Here is a 19,818-nt window from a genome sequence, read left to right as displayed (position 1 = left end):
CTTGATTTTGTCCCACAGGAATTGTTTGCATCATTGAACTATTGTGGTTTGTTATCGCTTTGATCTCATGCGAGTCACGCGTCATCGGAGAAGAGATGCTGCTGCAAGAGAGAGAGGAAGTTATTTTGATTAAAGATTTCGAGGGCAAATTAAGTACAAAAATAATGATAAATCAACTGTAGTACTGCAATATTCTATAAAAAAAATCTATTTTGATTTCATGGTGACTTTAAACTCAGTTGGTATTAAGAGGTCTAATGTGTCCCAGCACAAATATTCCTCAAACCTCCACCAGCTGTCTGTACTGTTGACTCATGAAGGATGGATCCATTGATCTTGTTTACACATTTTGACCCTGCCATCTGCATGTCACCACAGAAAGATGCATTCGACCAGGCAACATTTCTCCAATCTTCTGCCGTCCATTTTTGTCGAGCTTGTGCCCAGTTGGGCCTCAGTTTCCTGTTCTAACCTGACAGGAGTAGAACATGACAAACATCGCAATGCATGATTATTTTTGCTACTGTCGTCATCCTGTCAGCTTCAACCATACTGACCTTTCTCATTAAAAAAAGCAATTTAGCCCACAGAACTGCCACTCACTAGTTTGTTTTCACACCATTCTCTGTAACAAGGCGCTTGCACGATATACACTACCAGTCAAAATTTTGGGATGATTAAAATGTTTTTTTTTTAAAGAAGTCTCTAATGCTCAGCAAGGCTTCATTTATTTGTTAAAAAAAAAGATGGTCATGTAATGTTGTAATATTTATTTAAAATAAAAAATAGAATGTTCCATCAGAAATCATTTTAATATACCGATTTGGTGCTCAAGAAACAATGTTGAAAACAGTTGTGCTGCCTAATATTTTTTTCAAGATGATTTGCATTTATTTGAAATATGTAATATTTTAAATGCCTTTGCTGTCTCTTTTGATCAATTTCATGCATCCTTGTTGAATAAAAGTACTTTCTCTCTCTCTCGTATCACAATTTCCACAAAAATATTAAGCAGCACAACTGTTTTTAACAATGATAATAGTAAGACATTTTTCTTGAGCAGCAAGTTAGCATATTCAAATGAAGGATCATGTGACACTGAAGACTGGAGCAATTATGCTTAAAAATCAGCTTTGCTATTCACAGGAATAAATAAATGTAAAAGCTCTAATATTTTGTAATACATTTCAAAAGCTCTAATAATATATATAATTTAAAGTTTAATGTGTAATGATAATATCCATGCAACGACCATTTGTTTTTGTTTTTAATGTAATGATGTATACAGCAAGTGTATTGCACCTTAAAAACACAGGAACACAACTGACATCATGTAATTCAAGGTTTAATATCCCTAAACCAGGTTTTCATTCCCTGACAAACTGCAGGACCAACAACACTCTACATACTGAAATCAGAAGAGTAAAGACAGAAAAAAAATTTTTTTCTGGTAATCAAAGACATTTAGAGAGAAACACACCGTGCCATCATTACTAAATAAATGACAAGTAAAAAAAAAATCCAGATTTTATGTATTAAATTTAAAGTTCTGTCTTAAGTGGGAAGCACTTCCACCCGCAGAAAACATTCCAGTCACACATTACACATGAAGTCAATTAACAGCTTCACAGCTGAACACTATTCTTGACAAATGGACAGAGCTTTGTTTTGTTTTTTAAAATGGAAAAGAAAAAAGAAAAACACTATCCAAGACAAGTCAAGCTTGAAAGGAAGGGAGGATCACAATCAAAGTAAAACCCAAAGGGACCATGACTGTAAGCTCTACAGGGTTATTAGATAGTTTGACTTGATAAGAAACAGAATCGGGTGAATAAAGGTTACGGACCAACAGTATTAGACAGAATATTGATCATGTCCATCGTGTACACTTCCTTACACAAGCTCAAAACACACAAACAATCACAAAAGATAAGCTCCGGTTGTATAAAAATTGACGGTTTGCAGAATGGACATGCTCAGCAGGCTTTTGGAAACCGAATGAATGACAATGAGATTCCACAACTGTGGCTCACTCATCCAGACACATCAGCTCGATGGTGAATCCCTCAGGCTCATGACATTTTCTCAAACACATACACCAGGTATATGCCTAAAAAAAAAGAAAGAAGAGAGTGTTGTTGGTCAAGGACGAGACAATGGTAATAAATCACATGCAAAATGTACTAAATTAAACTATGCTAAAATATCTGTGATCCTTTTTTTCAGGATTAGTTGAGGTTCAAAAGGAACAATTTATTTTAAAATATGAAATATTTCAAAATATATATATAGAAATAAAAAAAATCATAATGTGAATGCATTGACTGGCACTTTTCATTAATTCCTTGCTTATAAAAAATACATTTGAATGTTAGTGTACATAGCAACAGTTTGAGATTGTGTCTTTCATGAAATATTATAAGCATAAGAAATTATTTTGCTGTAACTATAGTACTGAATGCACAGCACATTCATATCCATATCCATATATTATACATGCTTCAAGGAAGGTATTAGCATGACACTACTTTTCTGTTAGTGAAGATGCAAGTAAGCTCTTTTAAAGATAATATTTTTTTCTGATGGCCAACTCACATGCTGTAATTCAAATATCAACTACTTTATCTTAAGAAAAGAGTTTTAGCACCTGGGGTCTTTCATTTCTTGGCTTGTATACAGGCAGAGCTTTCAATACAAATGAGCCTTCATGCATGTTATACTCACTTATGAATATGAAGATCAAACAACTCACTTATGACTTCTGTATAAATCTCTTACATCTTTTTGTCATGTTTTGTGAAATTAGAAAAACCTTTGAGACAACATCTGAGATGTTTCAGAAAGTTAAAGCCTCTTGCTATATCAAAAAGACAACACAGATTTCAATAAGAAGAACATCACCACGTACTTGTAGCCTCCCACTCAGACTTGCTCAAGGTTCCCTGTGGAGAAAGAGCAAACTATCAGAACAATTAACACAAAGCAAATTTTCTTAAAAGAAAGAAAAACACATTATGGCTCACCAGTGGTTGTCTAACAGCAGGAGTCGCAGCTATTTTCTTTGCATGGTCGTACTCCCCCGGGCTGTCGGACGCCAGTCGGCCCCTCTCATCCGGAGGGTATTGCTATGAGAACAAGAGAACACAAAACTGTTTGAAAGATAAGATGGTATAGTCCTATAGGCATCATTACAGATAACAGAGATAACACAAGAAAAAAACCTCAGGGATTGCAAGAGAGTCAACTCCAAAATCTGTATGATGTTTTGATACATAGATGTGGCTTGTTCATGCTGCTATACGTTTGCTAGGACGCAGTAAATGGTTGCTACAGTGTCTGTACACAGTTACCATGGTGACACTTTCAGTCGCCTGTCCATATCAAAAGAGCCAACCTCTATGTCTCTATGATTTTGTAGAGCTGAACTTTGGCGTATTCACGTCAGTGAACGGTTGCTAAGGTGCACTAAATGGTTGCTAGGGCATGGCTATACTGCTCAAAGGCTGATATGTAAAACTGCTTGCCTTTCAAGTCAAAAGAGCCCACCCCTATATCCCTACATAAATGTTCCAGTGCAGATATTTGCCAGTTAATTTTACTATACTAGGGCACTGTAAATTGTTGCTAGGGCATGGCAAAGGAAGTTTCTGTGTCACTACTTATTGGCTGGTTGCTAATCCGAGTCAAAAGAGCCCAACCACAAGTCTCTATGAGATTCTGAATTCTTCGTCAATGTTAAAGGAACACTCCACTTTTTTTTTTTTTAAATAGTTGTTAAACAGTTGAGTTTTACCATTTTTGAATCCATTCAGCCGATCTCTGTGTCTGGCGGTAGCACTTTTAGCATAGATCATTGAATTTGATTAGACCGTTAGTATCTCACTCAAAAATGACCAAAGACTTTCAATATTTTCCCTATTGGTACCGCAGCAAAGTTCCTTGATGTGGAGTGTTCCTTTAAGTCTATAGATTCTCACACAATTTATAGTCCACCAGGCGAACATTGTATGCCTGATCGTTTAGAACAGTCATCATAGCAGTATTCAAGCCAGACGATTCGATACCTTATACACGGGTGTTTGACAAAAGGTGTGTGAGAAGTTATATGGCATAATATTTACAGAAGAAAAGAAGAGCTAGAGGTCTGGCTGACAGTGAAAGCCTAGGGTAAAAATCGAACCAGTTTCATCCAGTTTCTTTTTCTATGCCAGTTCAAGGGCCCATTCTTCGTATGTGGATTACTCAGTTACCTGGATTTTACTGTTGATGATTGGACATGATCTAGGATTGTTAGATTCTTTGAAGCTCATCCTGGAGTTGCTGTCATAGCAACAAGTCTGTAAGCTCAAACCTGCTCAGGATCAGACTTATAAACATGTATTTTTAAAGGTGAAAATCTGTCTCAGCCTTTGCTACTTTCCTAAAAGAAATATGTTTTTATATACGTCATAAAAATAATTAAAAAAGGTATTTGAATATAATTATGTTGTGTAGTCTAGTCTATAGCAACCCTTAAGAAGATGTATCTACTTTACTTTAAAATTAAATTTAGTGTAGTTTATTTTATTTATTAAGGGACCATACACGACACAAATATTGTGCCAGAGTTGGCTAAATAGCTCATTTGCATCTGTGGTCCCTGGGCAGGATGACGTTAGATCAAATTACAGCATTCCATTACCAGTCCTTCCAGAAAAATGCAGCTTTTTTTGTGATTGTTGCGGGCAGAAATCCTTGATTATGCGGCACGTTTTCTTAAAAAATGCGATGGAAAATGCGGGATATTTATGTAATTTTATGCGATAAAATTGCGGGAACTTGCAAAAACTGCGGTTTGATGAAAAAAAGCAATACATCACAGAAAGTCCTGGGAATATTTAAGTTCTCATCTTGTCAAATTGAGTTACAAAAATTTAGTCAAGTTCTGTAGCTTTACAAAAGGAATGTGCTACAACTTCTGAAAAAATGAATAAATAACTTCCTGTTTTACAGAGGTAGCTTTACAAAACAGACATTTGAGTGCTTCCAATGCACAAAGTGCCATCTCTGAAAGGGTTAGTTCACCCAAAAATGAAAATTCTGTCATTAATGACTTCCCCTCATGTCGTTGGACACCCGTAAGACCTCCGTTCATCTTCGGAACAATATTTTAGTTGAAATCCGATGGCTTAGAAAGGCCTCCATTGGCACAATGCACGGTTCACTCTCAAGACCCTTAAAAGGTACTAAAGACGTCGTTACAAAGTCCATCTCACTACAGTGGTTCTACAATAACTTTATGAAGCGACGAGAATAGTTTTTGTGCGCAAAAAATAAATAAATAACGACTTGTATAGTGATGACCGATTTCAAAAAACAGCATCATGAAGCTTCGAAGCGTTATGAATCAGTGAGTCGATTCATGATTCAGATCGCGTGTAAAACTGCTGAAATACCTGACTTTGGTGATCCAAACCGCTGAACCGACTCACTGATTCATAACGCTTCGATGCTTCATGATGCTGTTTTTTGACATTTTTTTGCAACGAAAATGCGGGGATTAGGAAATCATGCTAGACCCGCATATTTTGCACATGGAAATAGGCAATTTACGCTGTATCACTATATCAATATCAAATATTGAATCACATAGAAGAACAGGGGGAAAAAATAATAATGATAAATGATCACGATTGATTTTTCTTAAACCAAAATTTAAGTTCAGTTTTAAAAATACTAAATGATGTACACTCTCTAATACACTCTCTAATATGAACAGGCACTGAATTCCATCTTTCTGCTGCTCTGAATGAGAAAGGCAGTTTTCTTTAATTTAACTGAACAGTCGCCTCTAATGGATGCCCTGGTTTCCCTAGAATTGTCTTTACAGAAAGTCACACATTGTTTAAGAGGTGGTGGCGCAAGAACATTAATTAATTTATACATCAAACACATATTTGCAAAGAATAAAAAACTGTCAAACATCAATAATTTAATTTAATTTAGGATATAATTTCTGATGATAACGCAATGATATATGAATTGCTAATTACAATAGGCTACTCTTGATATATAAAAAACAATGTACAAATACTAGAAATTGTGAATTAAAACAAAATTAGGGGAATCTTTTTTTAATTATATGATGTCATTATGTTGATGTCTTGATGCCAGCCAATCGCTGCATTGCTGATCTCATGATTTCAAGTATCGATATATATTCCCATTTCAATGGACACAAGAACAAGCAGTAATATCAGACAACTTAATCCAGATATTTTAATCAAATCCTCAAATTAGTTTAAAGAACCAAATTTGCCAGAAATCAATAATCACGATTAGATCATCTGGCATCTGTCAAATCATCTCAGATGTATTAAGCAAGGTACGCAGAACGGACCCCTGGAGCAGATATCTTCACATTGCCACTGACATGCTAATGTGATTACAGCTGATTGTGAGAGTGATTTCTTACAGGGAAAAGTGGTTTGAAGAGTGTTAAAAATGCTCAATTTGAGCTAATGTGCAGTTGTGATAGCTGCATTTAATTGAGGATTTGTGCTTGTGTGGATGCCGTCAAACTGACTGATGCAATAAAATACACTTATTTTATAAACAAATTGACTACTTCGATATTGACTTCAATTCTGAGTCATGAAACTGATGTTAGTTAAGAGTCATAAAAAATATTATGAGAATGTCCCAAGTCATCAAAACCATGGGAGCATCTTATATTTAAAGTCAACAGAAAATTGGCATTCACAGCCCATTTTACTTCCATAACAAGATGCATTTCTGAATGAAAACAGTAAATATTGTAGGGTGGTTTTTGTTTGAACTGCTGCTGTTTAAAGCTGCCATATGCCCTTTTTCAAAGTATTGATTTTGTTTTTCCCTGTCTGTCAGTAACACTGTTTAGTTCCCGTCTCTATGAAGGCCCTCCTTCCAAAAAGCGCAATGTGCTCTGATTGGCTGGCTGGACCAGTGTTTTGTGATTGGCCAACCGCTTCAAGCATTTTTCGGAAATGTCACACCCTTTACCGTGACACACTAATAATTTACAATTTTTTTCTCCATTGGGACACCTGATGGGCTTTTGGTTTCCTTGCCACTGTCGCATTTGGCTTGGATTGCTCAGTTCGGGACACTACATTTTCAACTAAATATCCAAATAAATCTAATTAGTAAACTAAATTAACCATATAAACTAAATTACTGATCTAATGCCCACAATGTCACTGTATGATAATTGAACTGAGCTAGATGACATCACCGTTTTCTCCAGAACGGATGTACGGCTGAATAAAATTATGTTGTATTATTTTCCTGTTTAACACTGTGAAGCTGCTTTGAAACAATCTGCATTGTAAAAAGCGCTATATAAATAAAGTTGACTTGACTTAATGCAACTTAACCAAGGTTTCAATAAAAACCTCAGAATCAGATCAAATTGTAAAGAGACTAAAGAATGAAGAGATAAAAATGTCTATCAACAGATTAATCAATTATGAAAAGCCATTGGCAGTCCTACACACATACCTCCAGCGCCTGCATCCACTGCATCAGAACCTTATTCTTCTCATCTTTAACTTTCTCCTCAAAGAATTCTTTGAAGGTTTTCTTGTAAACCAGACGCATGTTGTACTTTTTTGCCATTCTGGACAGAAAATAAAAAAAATAGAAAATTATTATTAAAAAGACCATCATTGATGATGTTGAATAATATGCTTTTATATGCATTTTCTAGAAGCCGAAATAAAGTTGACTACAGAACATATTCATGAAGCTGTTGCACCCTCTGCTGGTACATCAGAAAAGTAACAATCATGATGATGCAATGTGTTTTGAGATGAGATGAGACACTTACTCCTCAAACAGGGGGAAATACACCAGAAACTCTGGGACATTGACAACACCCTCCAGGCTGAAATCATACTGACAGCCGAATAGAGGGTAGTCCCCTTTCTTCTGGAAGGTCACACTGAACACTTCATTTCCAAAGCTGTTGGCATCTGACTCCTCCAAGCGCTTCCTATTAAAAAACAACCCGTTCGAAAGTTTTGGTTAACATGAATCAATGTTGATACAATGATACATGAATCAATGTTAATACTGTATTATTGAATTAATTATTGTATAATTGCAATATCCGTTATGTGGTTGACATTAGTCAAATTAAAAACAATTATTCACAATTTACAAAGACAAAGATATTTTTTTGCACACATCTCAGATTTAAACTTCCGTAGCAAATATGCTGATTGCGTTGGGAAGTTTGATTCATTTCCATGAACAAGTTCAAATCGTCCATTTCAATGAATCAGCTTAAAACAAACTGAACGATTGGTTGGCATTAAAATGCTAAAATAGAAGTCCTGGAGACTTTAAAACATTAGAGAAAAAATACATGCAATCAATAATACTAATGATTGCCATGTTGCTGTATAGAAATAAATTACATATTTATAATAAATTATAAATATTTAATATTTTTTGCTAACTGCATTTCCTACTTCATGTACAATTACACTGATGTTCAGAGGTTTGGGCTCAGTAGGGATGAAACGATTACCGGTTTCACAATAAAATTTAGTGACGGTTAGTAATATCGTTTAAAATTGAATTATCATTAAAACCGTGTGTGATTATCACGATTTTGAAAACTTGCGGTAAATCTTGTCCAGTCAGCGTCAGTCTGGTGCAGCAGGTGCAGCGCGCAAAGCTGTTTTGGAATGAGGAGAAATGGCAGAAGGCAGTGACAGCGCCGGGAGATTTTTCAGACTTCTAAAAGGACCAAATCTGAGGTGTGGTCATATTTTGGCTTTTACAAAAGTCCTGAGGGAAACTTAATCGAAGATGATCACCCTATATGCAGAACATGCCAGAAGAAAGTCGCTGTAATAGGGGAAAAACTTCAAAACTACGAACGCAAGGCAAGTGGACTTTGTCCAAAACTACGTCTGGGAAATAATAATCAGAGGCGTTCACAGGGCTGTACAGTGCGACATATCGGTCTGTGCGATGAATATATTTACCCCAGTAGCACGCGTGCGATACAGTTTAGCATGTGAGACAGAGCTCGTTTGAGTGAAGGGAGAATTTGTTTTGAGGTTAATCTAGGGCTGCACAATTGACTGAAATTAAACCAAAATCGAGATTTGTCTTTGTGAAATTATGAAAATCGCTTCAATTTTTAAATAAATAAATATATCGGTTTGCAATAAATGCTGCTCTATCTCTGCATGCACTGTGAGATGGAGTCATTGGCATTTTAGTTCGAAAAGGATCATGTGACACTGAAGACTGGAGTAATGATGCTGAAAATTCAGCTTTGCCATCACAGGAATAAATTACAATTTAAAATATATGAAAATAGAAAAACTTTATTTTAAAATGATAATATTTCACAATTTTACTGTTTTTACTGTATTTTTGCTCAAATAAATGCAGCCTTGGTGAGACTTCTTTAGAAAAGATTTTAAAAATCTTACCATTCTAAATCGTTTGAACGGTAGTGTAAATATTGAGGCAGATAAATACTAAATATACGCATCACAATTAGACCAGCCCTACAACACACTGTGCATTTAAACAGTAATCGATATAAATATAGTAAGAGTGTGTGTGATAGCTTACACCAGCTCATATGCATCTGGAGTTGTTCCGATGAAGAATCCTCCCGGCCGGAGTCTCTCACAAGCGTTTCTCAGCATGGTGTCAGCCTGCTGCTCGCTCTCGAAGGAATAATGATACACAAACTGACAGCTGCACACGTCAAACTGCAGCTCGGGGTCTCTCAACTTCTCAGACAGCAGCTCCTGAGAAAGAAAGAGAGTTTGTGACCCTGTACTGTCGTGTACAGAATGATGCTCAGTGACTTTCATGTTTCTACTTTTTGACAATGAATTGAGTCCCTCTAACGAATGGAACATGGTGTAAAGTGTCATTTTTTGCACTGCTAATAAAACACTGGCTCGTACCCTGCTGCAGTCTGCGGTGATGAACTCGGCAGAGAACGTGCGGTCGTTTGGGTGACCTCTCCGTCTGACATCATTATAGCGTTGCTGACACTGCTCAATGGACACAGCAGCGATGTCTGTGACGTGCAAACGAAGAAAAGTTATGCAGTTTACACATTTACGTACATCTTAGGCCCTGTTTACACCTGCTGTTAACATCAGTGTTGGATGGTCTGATCACAAGACATGGATAGCGCTAAATAGTGTGAATGGTCATGGTTAACAGTCGATTGATATATTGGCTGATATTTGGCATTTTTTAAATTACCGATTGGCGGCATTTAATTTTGGCAGTATACGTTTATTTCTAAACTGTTCAAAAAAAGTCAATGGTATATGTAAAAGTTTTATAGCACTAGCCTTTCTATTCTTGATTTCTAACTTTGCTGCATTATATGCAGTTGGCCACTATGCTATATTCATTATGTACTGCATGTAAAATTTGAAAATATGATTCCCAGTGCACAGACTTACCAAATTATTGAGGGCACTGTTGGATACAGTGTTTATCCTAGATTAGCAGTTCTCAACTAGGCTTGCTGCGGTGGTCTTTGTTAACGTTGTTACATTATTTGGCCACCGCTGCACCACCCCACTACTGTCGTTTTGCTTTTTTTATGGAAATAAAAACCATTTAATTCAATTGGGCACCGGACACTAGGACTTATAAACTGAAAGCATCTGCTCTGCTCCACATACAGCATGAGCTGCTGAGTCACAGCACAGTGCAGCAGGAGTCAGATTTCACTTATAACGTGAAGAGAGCAAGGAGAGATGACTGACAGGACAATGGCAGAGGATTCGGTGCGCAACAGATCAGCAGCGTCATTGACATATGCATCTTATCTTGTAAAATGTGCAGTCAGTACCCAAGCTCCCTACGCACAGAATACGTGATTGCCAATTTGAAAGAAAAAGTGAAAAGTGAGATGCCCCCAGCGTTATTGGTTATACTTATGTTGTCACAAGTTCATTTACCGGTGTAAAAATGCGCACATTTTTTATCTTGAAGGTCCCTGATCGTCCAACACAATATTCAAAGGACCCTCATATAAGCTATAATATATTGTCTGGTAAGTTTTGCCGTAATTATGACAAAGCTGCTTGTTTTCAGATATATTAAATTCATTAGCCACAATTATTTTTGTGCAACTGTTTTTTTATTAATGTCTTTAACAATTTCTTTATTTATGAAAAACACTATTGGCCCTATTATAGCGCAAAGCGATGTCAGGCGCGACGCAAGTGTTTTTTGCTAGTTTCAGCGTGATGCAGTTATCATTTTCACATCCAGCGCCACGTTGTTTGAATAGCAAATGCACTCACGCCCATCTGTTCACCCATGGGCGTGCTGGTCTGAAAACGAGGTGGGTTCAGGCACATTGTTGGTGCGTTGCCATTTTGAGGCAACTGAAAAGAAAAAAAAAGAAAACTGGTCTAAAGTATTTTTTGTGTTATTTAAATGGCGTGTTAGTAATCAGGGTTCCCACTCTTTTTCAGCAACCATTTTCCAGTACTTTTCCAGGACATTTTCAATTTTACTACGGCGGGAATAAAAGACAAGGATCATGCTTTAAATATTGCTTTAAAAGCCGTACAGTTTATTGCCATTACTTAACAATCCAGCATTTTTCAATATGAGCTCTTAATCATACATTATGACTACGGAAGCTTGTTTACACCGCAGAATAGAAAGAAAAGGTAATAGTGTTAGTGTGACTTTTTATCTCGCTATTCTGACTCTCGCAATTGCGAATTTACATATTTGTGATATAAACGCGAAAATTGTCACAATTCTTTTTTCCTCAGAATTGGACTTTATAACTTGCAACTGCAGTTTATATCTCACAATTCTGAGAAAAGAAGTCAGAATTACAAGATTAAAACTCGCAACTGCGCAAAAAAGTCAATTGTGAAGAAAAGGTCAGAATTGCGAGTTTATATCACGCAATTCTGACTATATCTTGCAATTCTGACTTTATAACACACAAATGTGACTTTATATCAAAATGATGTGATTAGGTAGCAGCTTACGAGTTAACATTCACTGCATACATTCGAGCAGTTAATAGCATTAGCTAACGGCTGCAAGTGGCAACACAAGACTAAACATCATTATTCAAAATACTACTCACACGTATCAAACTCAGCATTCCTGAACATGTGCTTTCTGCAACTAGCGCTAATTGTTTGGGCCAGCGATAAAACTCTTTATACTCGGCTAAAGAAATAACCTTTTTTTAAAGAATTTTCCCAGACAACAAGATTTTCCAAGACATTTTACATTTTCTCTAATTTTCCATGTGTTTTCCAGGACTGGAAAATGTGTCATCAATTTTCCAGGTTTTCAAGGTTTTCCAGGACGAGTGGGAACCCTGGTAATGTGCGCCTATAGGCGGGTGCACAACGTGTGTACACTCTGCTTATTACACACACAGGGCAGCAGCACACAAACATTTTTAAAGGGTAACTAAACCCCTGCTCAGAGCTTAACTCCACCCACTGGCAAATTTTGAAAAATGCTGGAAAAGTGGGCAGAGCCCAGCAGAGACAGAGGGGACGAACCGAGGGCGGGGCTGTGCGGAGGGTGTGCACCTGAGACTCGCAGTGATGGGTTGATTGACAGCTGTCAGACTCGCGAGTCGCAAAGATGGAGAATGACTGGAGTGACGCCAGCTTTGCAACTGAGCGGTCATTTCTCCTATCTTCACCTGAAGTGGAGGAGGGTGGATTGTCTGTAGACACAAACCCGGAGCCTTATCAATGAAAGCAGCTGCCTCAAACTGCGTTAACTCCCGATGCAGACGATGTTAGTGAAGCAGCCGCGCAAGAGAACTGACCTAATCTATCTGCGTCCGCGGCAACCGCTTGCGTGTCAGGGTTTGAAAGCGCGTCTCATGTATGAAACTTATCTGTATACATGACGGGCGCCAATAATATCGCAAGAAAATCCTGACGTGTACTGGCAACTGCATTATTTAACCGTATTTTCTTCAATACAATGTTAAAGCAAGTATCAAGTGAGTTTCATTCATAATGTTTCTACTTCATGTAATATGACAGTTCATACTGGAGTGAAGCCGTTCTCATCATGTGATTGGGGGAAACATTTCTGAGGGCGTGGAGAGCTCGTGCCAGGGGCGCGGATAGTGAGCCATTGGAGGTACCATCCTACGTCACGATGTACCACAACGTCCAATAGGAAAATTCAACTGCAGTAGCCACCGTTCAACCTTCAGAGGGCAGGACTTTGGCGGTTTTACACCATATTTTATAGAATTAAAACACTTTATACTCAAATGTCAAAACATTTACTCGACTCAATGAACAGCATTAATAAAGCCCCAGTATTAACTAAAAAAAGTTGGTTTAGGGTTTAGTTACCCTTTAAATATAAAAAATTATATTTATCTTAAAAATTATATTTAATTATATTAATTATTATTTATCAAATTAAAAACATGTTTTAAATGTATTGAATTTCATACCATTTCTAAATCAGTAAATATTATGCAAAATAAACAAATTTCATTGTAACATTTGTTATTTACTATCAGCAAACTGATAGTCTTGATGTGTTCTGGAAAACAGCAAAGGATTGCACACTGCTAGAAACTTTGGTTACCATTTTGAAAAGAAGAAAGTCCTAGTTTTTTTTTTATGGCTTACTGAGAAATCTTAATTATGGTGTAAACAGGATCTTAAACTTTACAGACACTTGAAAAGTATGAAAAGGATTGTGTAGTTACCTGCACAGACCAGTTTATCAATACGCCCTTTTTTCCATTTGAGAAGGTCCCCACCTTTGCCACAGCCCAGATCCAACACGGTTATCTCTCTCCGTCTTTGCCTCACCTTATCCAAGATCTCCGCTGAAGAAACCAACACAGAGACCTCAGAACAATTTAAATTCCCATCCCTGTTTAACCCAACCACAATACTATATGGCACCAATACCACCTCATGAAACATGCTTGTTTGAGAGATAAAAGTAACTCTGTGCTGCTTCTCACCAATAAGCACGCTCTTCAACCAGTTGTTGAAGTTGCGCATGTGGACAATCCTGCTTTTATTACGCTCTGCCAGGCCACACTCCTGAAGTTTGTTGTAATGTGTGGCCACTTTTTGACTGTGTAATGCTTCCTCTGTGACCTGCAAAACATAAAGCATGCATTGAACTGAGCAGGAGAGATCACTAAGACGTTATTAAAGTTGCAAAAAATAAATAAATCTCCTTTTCATTTGAATACTTGGTTTTATTGTATTGACACAAGTTATTATGATTTTCATTTGTGTTAATTATAGGTTCTCACTTTAAAATCTGGCAAGGGGCAACGGTTGCAAATTAACCTGTTGGGCCAACTCTGGCTTATTTACAGTGCCTGACTGTTGATTGATGAGCACTGTAATAAATAAGAAATCCATTTCTTCATCAAACAATGGTTTGATATTTTGCATGTAAAATTTTTTATTGTTGATGCTTACAACACTATATTTTGTTATATTGCCTTGGCATTAAAAGGATAGTTCACCCAAAAATGAAAATTCTGTCATTAATTACTCACCCTCATGTCATTCCAAAGACCTTCGTTCATCTTCGTAACACAAATTAAGATATTTTTGATGAAATCCTAGAGCTTTCTGTCCCTACATAGACAGCAACACAATGACCACTCTCATCTGAGTTATCAAGCGACAAGAACACTTTTCTTGCGCAAATAAACAAAAAATACGACTTTATACAACAATGTCTTCCCTGTCGCTCTCTTACGCTATTCATGTTGTTGGGCTATTCACAAAGTGCAGCGCTTCCATAGCCTGACAAGCCAGACCCACATCAAGATGTTGGGTCTGGGAACACACCGTTGGCAGGGCTCAATCCGAGGGGCGGGACAAGATTCGAAAGACCGCTGTTCGCCAGCTTCTTTGTTTACAAGTAGCACACGGAACCCAGCCAACTCCGCTGTCATTATGTTAAGCCCACCCACCGACTCCGTACACGATGTGATTGGCCTGAAAAGAGTTTGGTTTTTCCAGCTCGCAGGTCTACCGAGAGTTGCTAGACTACACTCGCGGCAAATTAGATGTGCTGCCGCTAGGGTGCGTCTAGATTTCTAGGCTAGCGCATGACAGAATGCCGGCTCACTATTGGCTGAGCACCACATGCATGCATTGTGGCGCTTATGTGAATCACATAGGAGAGTGACACGAAAGGGACGAGATTGTTGAATAAAGTAGTTATTTTTGTTAGTTTTTTTGCGCACAAAAAGTATTCTCGTCGCTTCATAACATTTAGGTTGAACCACTGGAGTCACATGGACTATTTTAACAATGTTATTACTACCTTTCTGGGCCTTCACAGTGGTCGTTGTGTTGCTGTCTATGTGGGATCAGAAAGCTCTCAGATTTCATCAAAAATATCTTGTGTTACGAAGATAAACGGGAGATCTTACGGGTCAAGACATGGGTTTAGAACGACATGAGGATGAGTAATTAATGACAGAATTTTCATTTTTGGGTGAACTAACCCTTTAAATGACAAAACTAGTTAACGCTGCTGTTTGAGTGTTTCTAATACAATGGCTGAGGGAGTGACAGCAAATTTGACATCTTTCTCTCTTCTTACCGATGTAAACAATCCCACGATACTTTTTCCTTTTTTGTAAAAATCATAGAAATACTATTGTTTTCTTTTCTTATGCTATTGGGGCAAATGAGAATACAAATAATTACAGTTTCTGTTCACCAATATAGAAGTTTACCCAACTATGACGACTTCTGAGGACCCCAGACATTTGGAAGAGGTCCATTTAACATGTATTTTAAATACATACATGGAAAATAATAATAATTATAATAATAATAATAATAATAATAATAATAATAATAATAATAATAACAGACCTTAGTCAGGGTGAGGCCTAAAATGAGGCTGTGATGGATAGACTTACAGTACGTGTCAAAAGTTTTTGAAAGAAGTCTCTAAAATTTCAAAACTAGCAAATGTTTTATGGAGCTGTCTTATGGGGTTATTTTAGGAAACAACTTAACGACTTGCAAGTTGTTAAACAACAGCATAATCCTCTAAAACACATTGTTCCTCAATCCCTGGTTTGTTTTCCTTACTGTCAAAAAATAAACTGACTAAGCTCAACAACTCCATATTAATAAACAGTAAATATCCTAAGAAAAATCATCTGTTGTAAACAACTAGACCCAGTCTTCGATTTTATTAAAGGAACACGCCGACTTTTTGGGACTTTATCTTATTCCCCATATCCCCCAGAGTTAGATAAGTCTATACATACCATTCTCATCTCCGTGCGTGCCATAACTCTGTCTGACGCACCCACCACTAGCCTAGCTTAGCACAAATACTGCAGGTAAATGGCTCCAGCTAGCCTACTGCTCAATAATTGTCAAAATAATGCCAACATTTTCCTATTTACATGTTGTGATGTGTATAGTTACATTATGTACGAAGACAGACAGAAAATTAAAAGTTGTGATTTTCTAGATCGATATGACTAGGAACTATACTATCATTCCTGCGTAATGATCAAGGAATTTTACTGCCGTACCATGTGTGCAGCGGCGCAATGTTGAATACTTCCATCAACATAACCAACGTGTAACAGACTTCATTGTGATTTATCTTATAATTTGTTTTTTCTGTATTCATTTTTTACATTTCTTTGTGTTTAAATAGGTTTAAGTAGTGCTGGGCGGTATACCGGTTCATACCGAATACCGGTATTTATTTTTTTTATGATATGAATTTTGATGATACCGCAATACCGGTATATGTCGCTTAAACAACGTTCGGAACGCGGCGCAGTGCGTCATTGTTTGAGAGGGGACGCATTTCATTGATGCACTGTAAGGGCAGTCAGAGCACAGTTGATACTAGTAGTCTATGGCTGAATCCTATACTCTCATTCACTATTCCCTACGTTATCACTTTATTTGAAGGAGTGAATGAAAACGTGCGTAAAGTCGGACAGCGTTGTGTGTACATCGGCTTTACACTCGTTATTGCGGTGCAATGGGATAGAATGAGTGCACTCAATAACGTCCACTAGGGTTTCAGACACCACTAAAGCGCTGTCCCCTCCAAATAATGTTCTATTTGAGGTTATAGGGGGTGATTTCAGATTCAGCCCTTGATTAGACTACAGTGGAGAATTCAAACTACACGCGGCGCACGAGAGAGAGCGGTTTCTGCGCGGAGCGCCACGATGGGTTTAACAACGCTCACCACATGGATCGTATAGCACTGATATAGACCGGAGCAAGCGTGTTTAATAATCTAGTGCTCTAGACATGAACCAGAAGCGTGTATGCGCGTATATTTCATCACGTCTTATTAAAATGAAATGTATGCACTGATTACACTGATACAACCGTAGCCTTTGTCTTATCACGAACGCGCTGACACAATGGATTATTCTGCTACACAAAAGACAATGAATGATGTAAGTTAATAAATAAACTGACAATTCAAAGAAGAATGGGCAAAAAAGTAACTGCTTTATTCTTTCTGTGTTGTGTGTCATTCGTTCAGAGAGTGCTCTTAATGTATTGCAAATATCAGCGTTTCTCCCTCGTTTTGTCAGTTTGTTGTTATATAGGGTTAGATTTTTAAAATGCTTAAGGTGCCCTCAACTCAACTTTTAATATTCAGGTGTCTGTAAATATGACTCTGAGTGTGTTGCAGGTCTGTGTTTTATTGGTTGTTGTCTCTCCACAGCATCATTTTGTGGGGCTTTGTATTAACTCTAGTGTGGAATTCTTCTATAATATTCACTCATCATGACAGTAAAATAGGGCATTCTAGTCAATCTCCTGCAGTATTTACTCTCTCAATCAGTAGAAAATGTGGTTAACACACTGTCATGCATAGGGGGAAAAAATACCGCCATATATCGCGAAACCGTTATAATTTAGAAAAATACCGTGATATACATTTTTGGTCATACCGCCCAGCACTAGGTTTAAGGTCTGCATTATCTGTCTTAATAAGTAGGGACTTTTATTTTGACTGATGTTGTAGTCTACAGAAAGATAGTGAGAGCTTGCGGTTCATCGGAGTGGTTAGGCAGATTTAAAGTTTGCAGTTTGTTAAGCACCCACCGAAAAGGCATAAGGTGTGTATATTCTTGTTTACGGTCATCTGTAATGAGTACTTTTGTGTATTTCGCTGTATGTTAATGATAATGCTATGAAGAGAGAGTGAGTATGTGTACGAGGTGTTAATGCGCACTTCTTTGCTTTATTGGTTCAGCTCTTACAGTGATTTTTTGGAGATCAAACGGTTTCAATAAACTCCATGAAACATCAGTAAAGACTGGCCATCATTCGGACAGGGTCCGCTCCACAAAGTGACAATCTGCTTGCACAGAGAGCGCTGGGGACTATTATCAGGCACTGTGTAATATCATTGCGCCGCTGCACTCATGGGACGGCTCAAAGTTCCTTGATCATTACACAGGAATGAGAGTATAGTTCCTAGCCATATCAGTCTACAAAAAAATAATAATTTCGCAACTTTTCATTTTCCGTCTGTCCACGATGTACACGATGTAACTATACACATCACAACATGTAAATAGGAAAATGTTGGCGTTATTTTGTCACTTATTGAGCAGTAGGCTAGCTGGAGCCATTTACCTCCGGTCTTTGTGCTAAGCTAGGCTAGCAGTGAGTGTGTCATACAAAGTTATGGCACGCACGGAGATGAGAATGGTATGTATGGATATCTAACTCTGGGGGATACGGTGAATAAGCTAAAGTCCCGAAAAGTTGGCGTGTTCCTTTAAGAGTCAACGGTACATTGTATATCAATCATGATGATGGTGCGATCTTACCAGCTTCTTCCTGTGAGAGTGATCTTCGTATCCCTCATCATCGTCCCTGCGTCTCTTCAGTGAGGATGATGAAGAAGTCTGGGAACCATCTAAAGCTGATCCTTTGCTGTCCTCATCGACCTTTGGATCAGCAAATTTACTGTCCGCCTCCAACAAACCTGCGTGCGCATAGAAAAGCAGTGCATTAGTATTTGTGTTATGAAGTGTACATTCACCTTTTAAACATAGAAATGGATCACGGGTGGGGAAACATAAGTCATGATTTCAATTATTTAAAATCGAAAGCAATATATATGAAGTTTACGTAGATATAAACGTAGAATTATAGTGCGTCAGTGTTGCGTTCATTACAACAGCTCATGTTAAGCGTCCATCTCGGCACGTGTTTCATCTGCAAAGACTGATTGAGACTAGTTGAATTTAAAACCAGACAACTCATATTAAGAGTTTATGTGCTCGACACTATGATTATGTAACACACAGATCACCGCAGACTGAAACAATGTTACAGCACTCACTTGAGTTTTGCGCCATCATGTATCCAACAAACAGCGCACTTCCAGATCCTAACTGCAGTATTTAATTTGAGAGAACCAGCGGACCGCCGCCTAGAGGACTGGCGTCTACTGCATGCATACTGCCAACTTGGAATCCCTTTTTAGTAGGCTACTAGTTTATGGAAGTATGTTATTCCACACATAACCTAAGTGTAACAGCATTATCAAATATTAATAGATAGATAGAATACATAAATAAACTATATACATTTATTTAAATAAATGTTATTCTTTTTTACGAACATTTGAATATATACTCGATCCCAACATACACATAACCGCGTTGCAAACGCATTTTCATTAATTTTGTATTGGCATTTCACGTGTGAAGACTAATCACAAAGACGCTAATCATTCGCGACGTTGCCGTGCATTCTGGGAAACGTAGTTCCAGAG

At 37.6% G+C, this 19,818-nt stretch overlaps 1 protein-coding gene across 1 annotated transcript; it reads right to left on the bottom strand.

Moving 5' to 3' along the window:
• Nucleotides 1-756: 756 nt before the first annotated feature.
• Nucleotides 757-19,724, bottom strand: rnmt (RNA (guanine-7-) methyltransferase). Its single transcript, XM_079829799.1, has 11 exons — nucleotides 19,384-19,724; nucleotides 18,866-19,023; nucleotides 14,012-14,150; nucleotides 13,748-13,870; nucleotides 9,960-10,075; nucleotides 9,616-9,797; nucleotides 7,847-8,011; nucleotides 7,519-7,636; nucleotides 3,024-3,125; nucleotides 2,909-2,942; nucleotides 757-2,110 (listed from the first exon to the last, which is right to left on the bottom strand). Exons 1-11 carry the CDS (start codon nucleotides 19,400-19,402, stop codon nucleotides 2,073-2,075), a joined length of 1,194 nt encoding a protein of 397 aa, XP_079685925.1. The 5' UTR covers nucleotides 19,403-19,724; the 3' UTR covers nucleotides 757-2,072.
• Between the last annotated feature and the right edge of the window lie 94 nt (nucleotides 19,725-19,818).

The sequence above is a fragment of the Gobio gobio genome (assembly GCF_949357685.1).
Source record: "Gobio gobio genome assembly, chromosome: 11".
Classification (NCBI taxonomy): domain Eukaryota; kingdom Metazoa; phylum Chordata; class Actinopteri; order Cypriniformes; family Gobionidae; genus Gobio; species Gobio gobio.
Note: the sequence above shows the minus strand (reverse complement) of the source record. Positions and strands in the feature narration are given on the sequence as shown.

Coding starts and splice junctions, on each gene's coding strand:
- rnmt (XM_079829799.1), bottom strand. Junction 13,871..14,011: donor GTTGAAGAGCGTGCTTATTG/GTGAGAAGCAGC, acceptor TGGTTTCTTCAG/CGGAGATCTTGGATAAGGTG. Junction 2,943..3,023: donor CTGCTGTTAGACAACCACTG/GTGAGCCATAAT, acceptor CTTTCTCCACAG/GGAACCTTGAGCAAGTCTGA.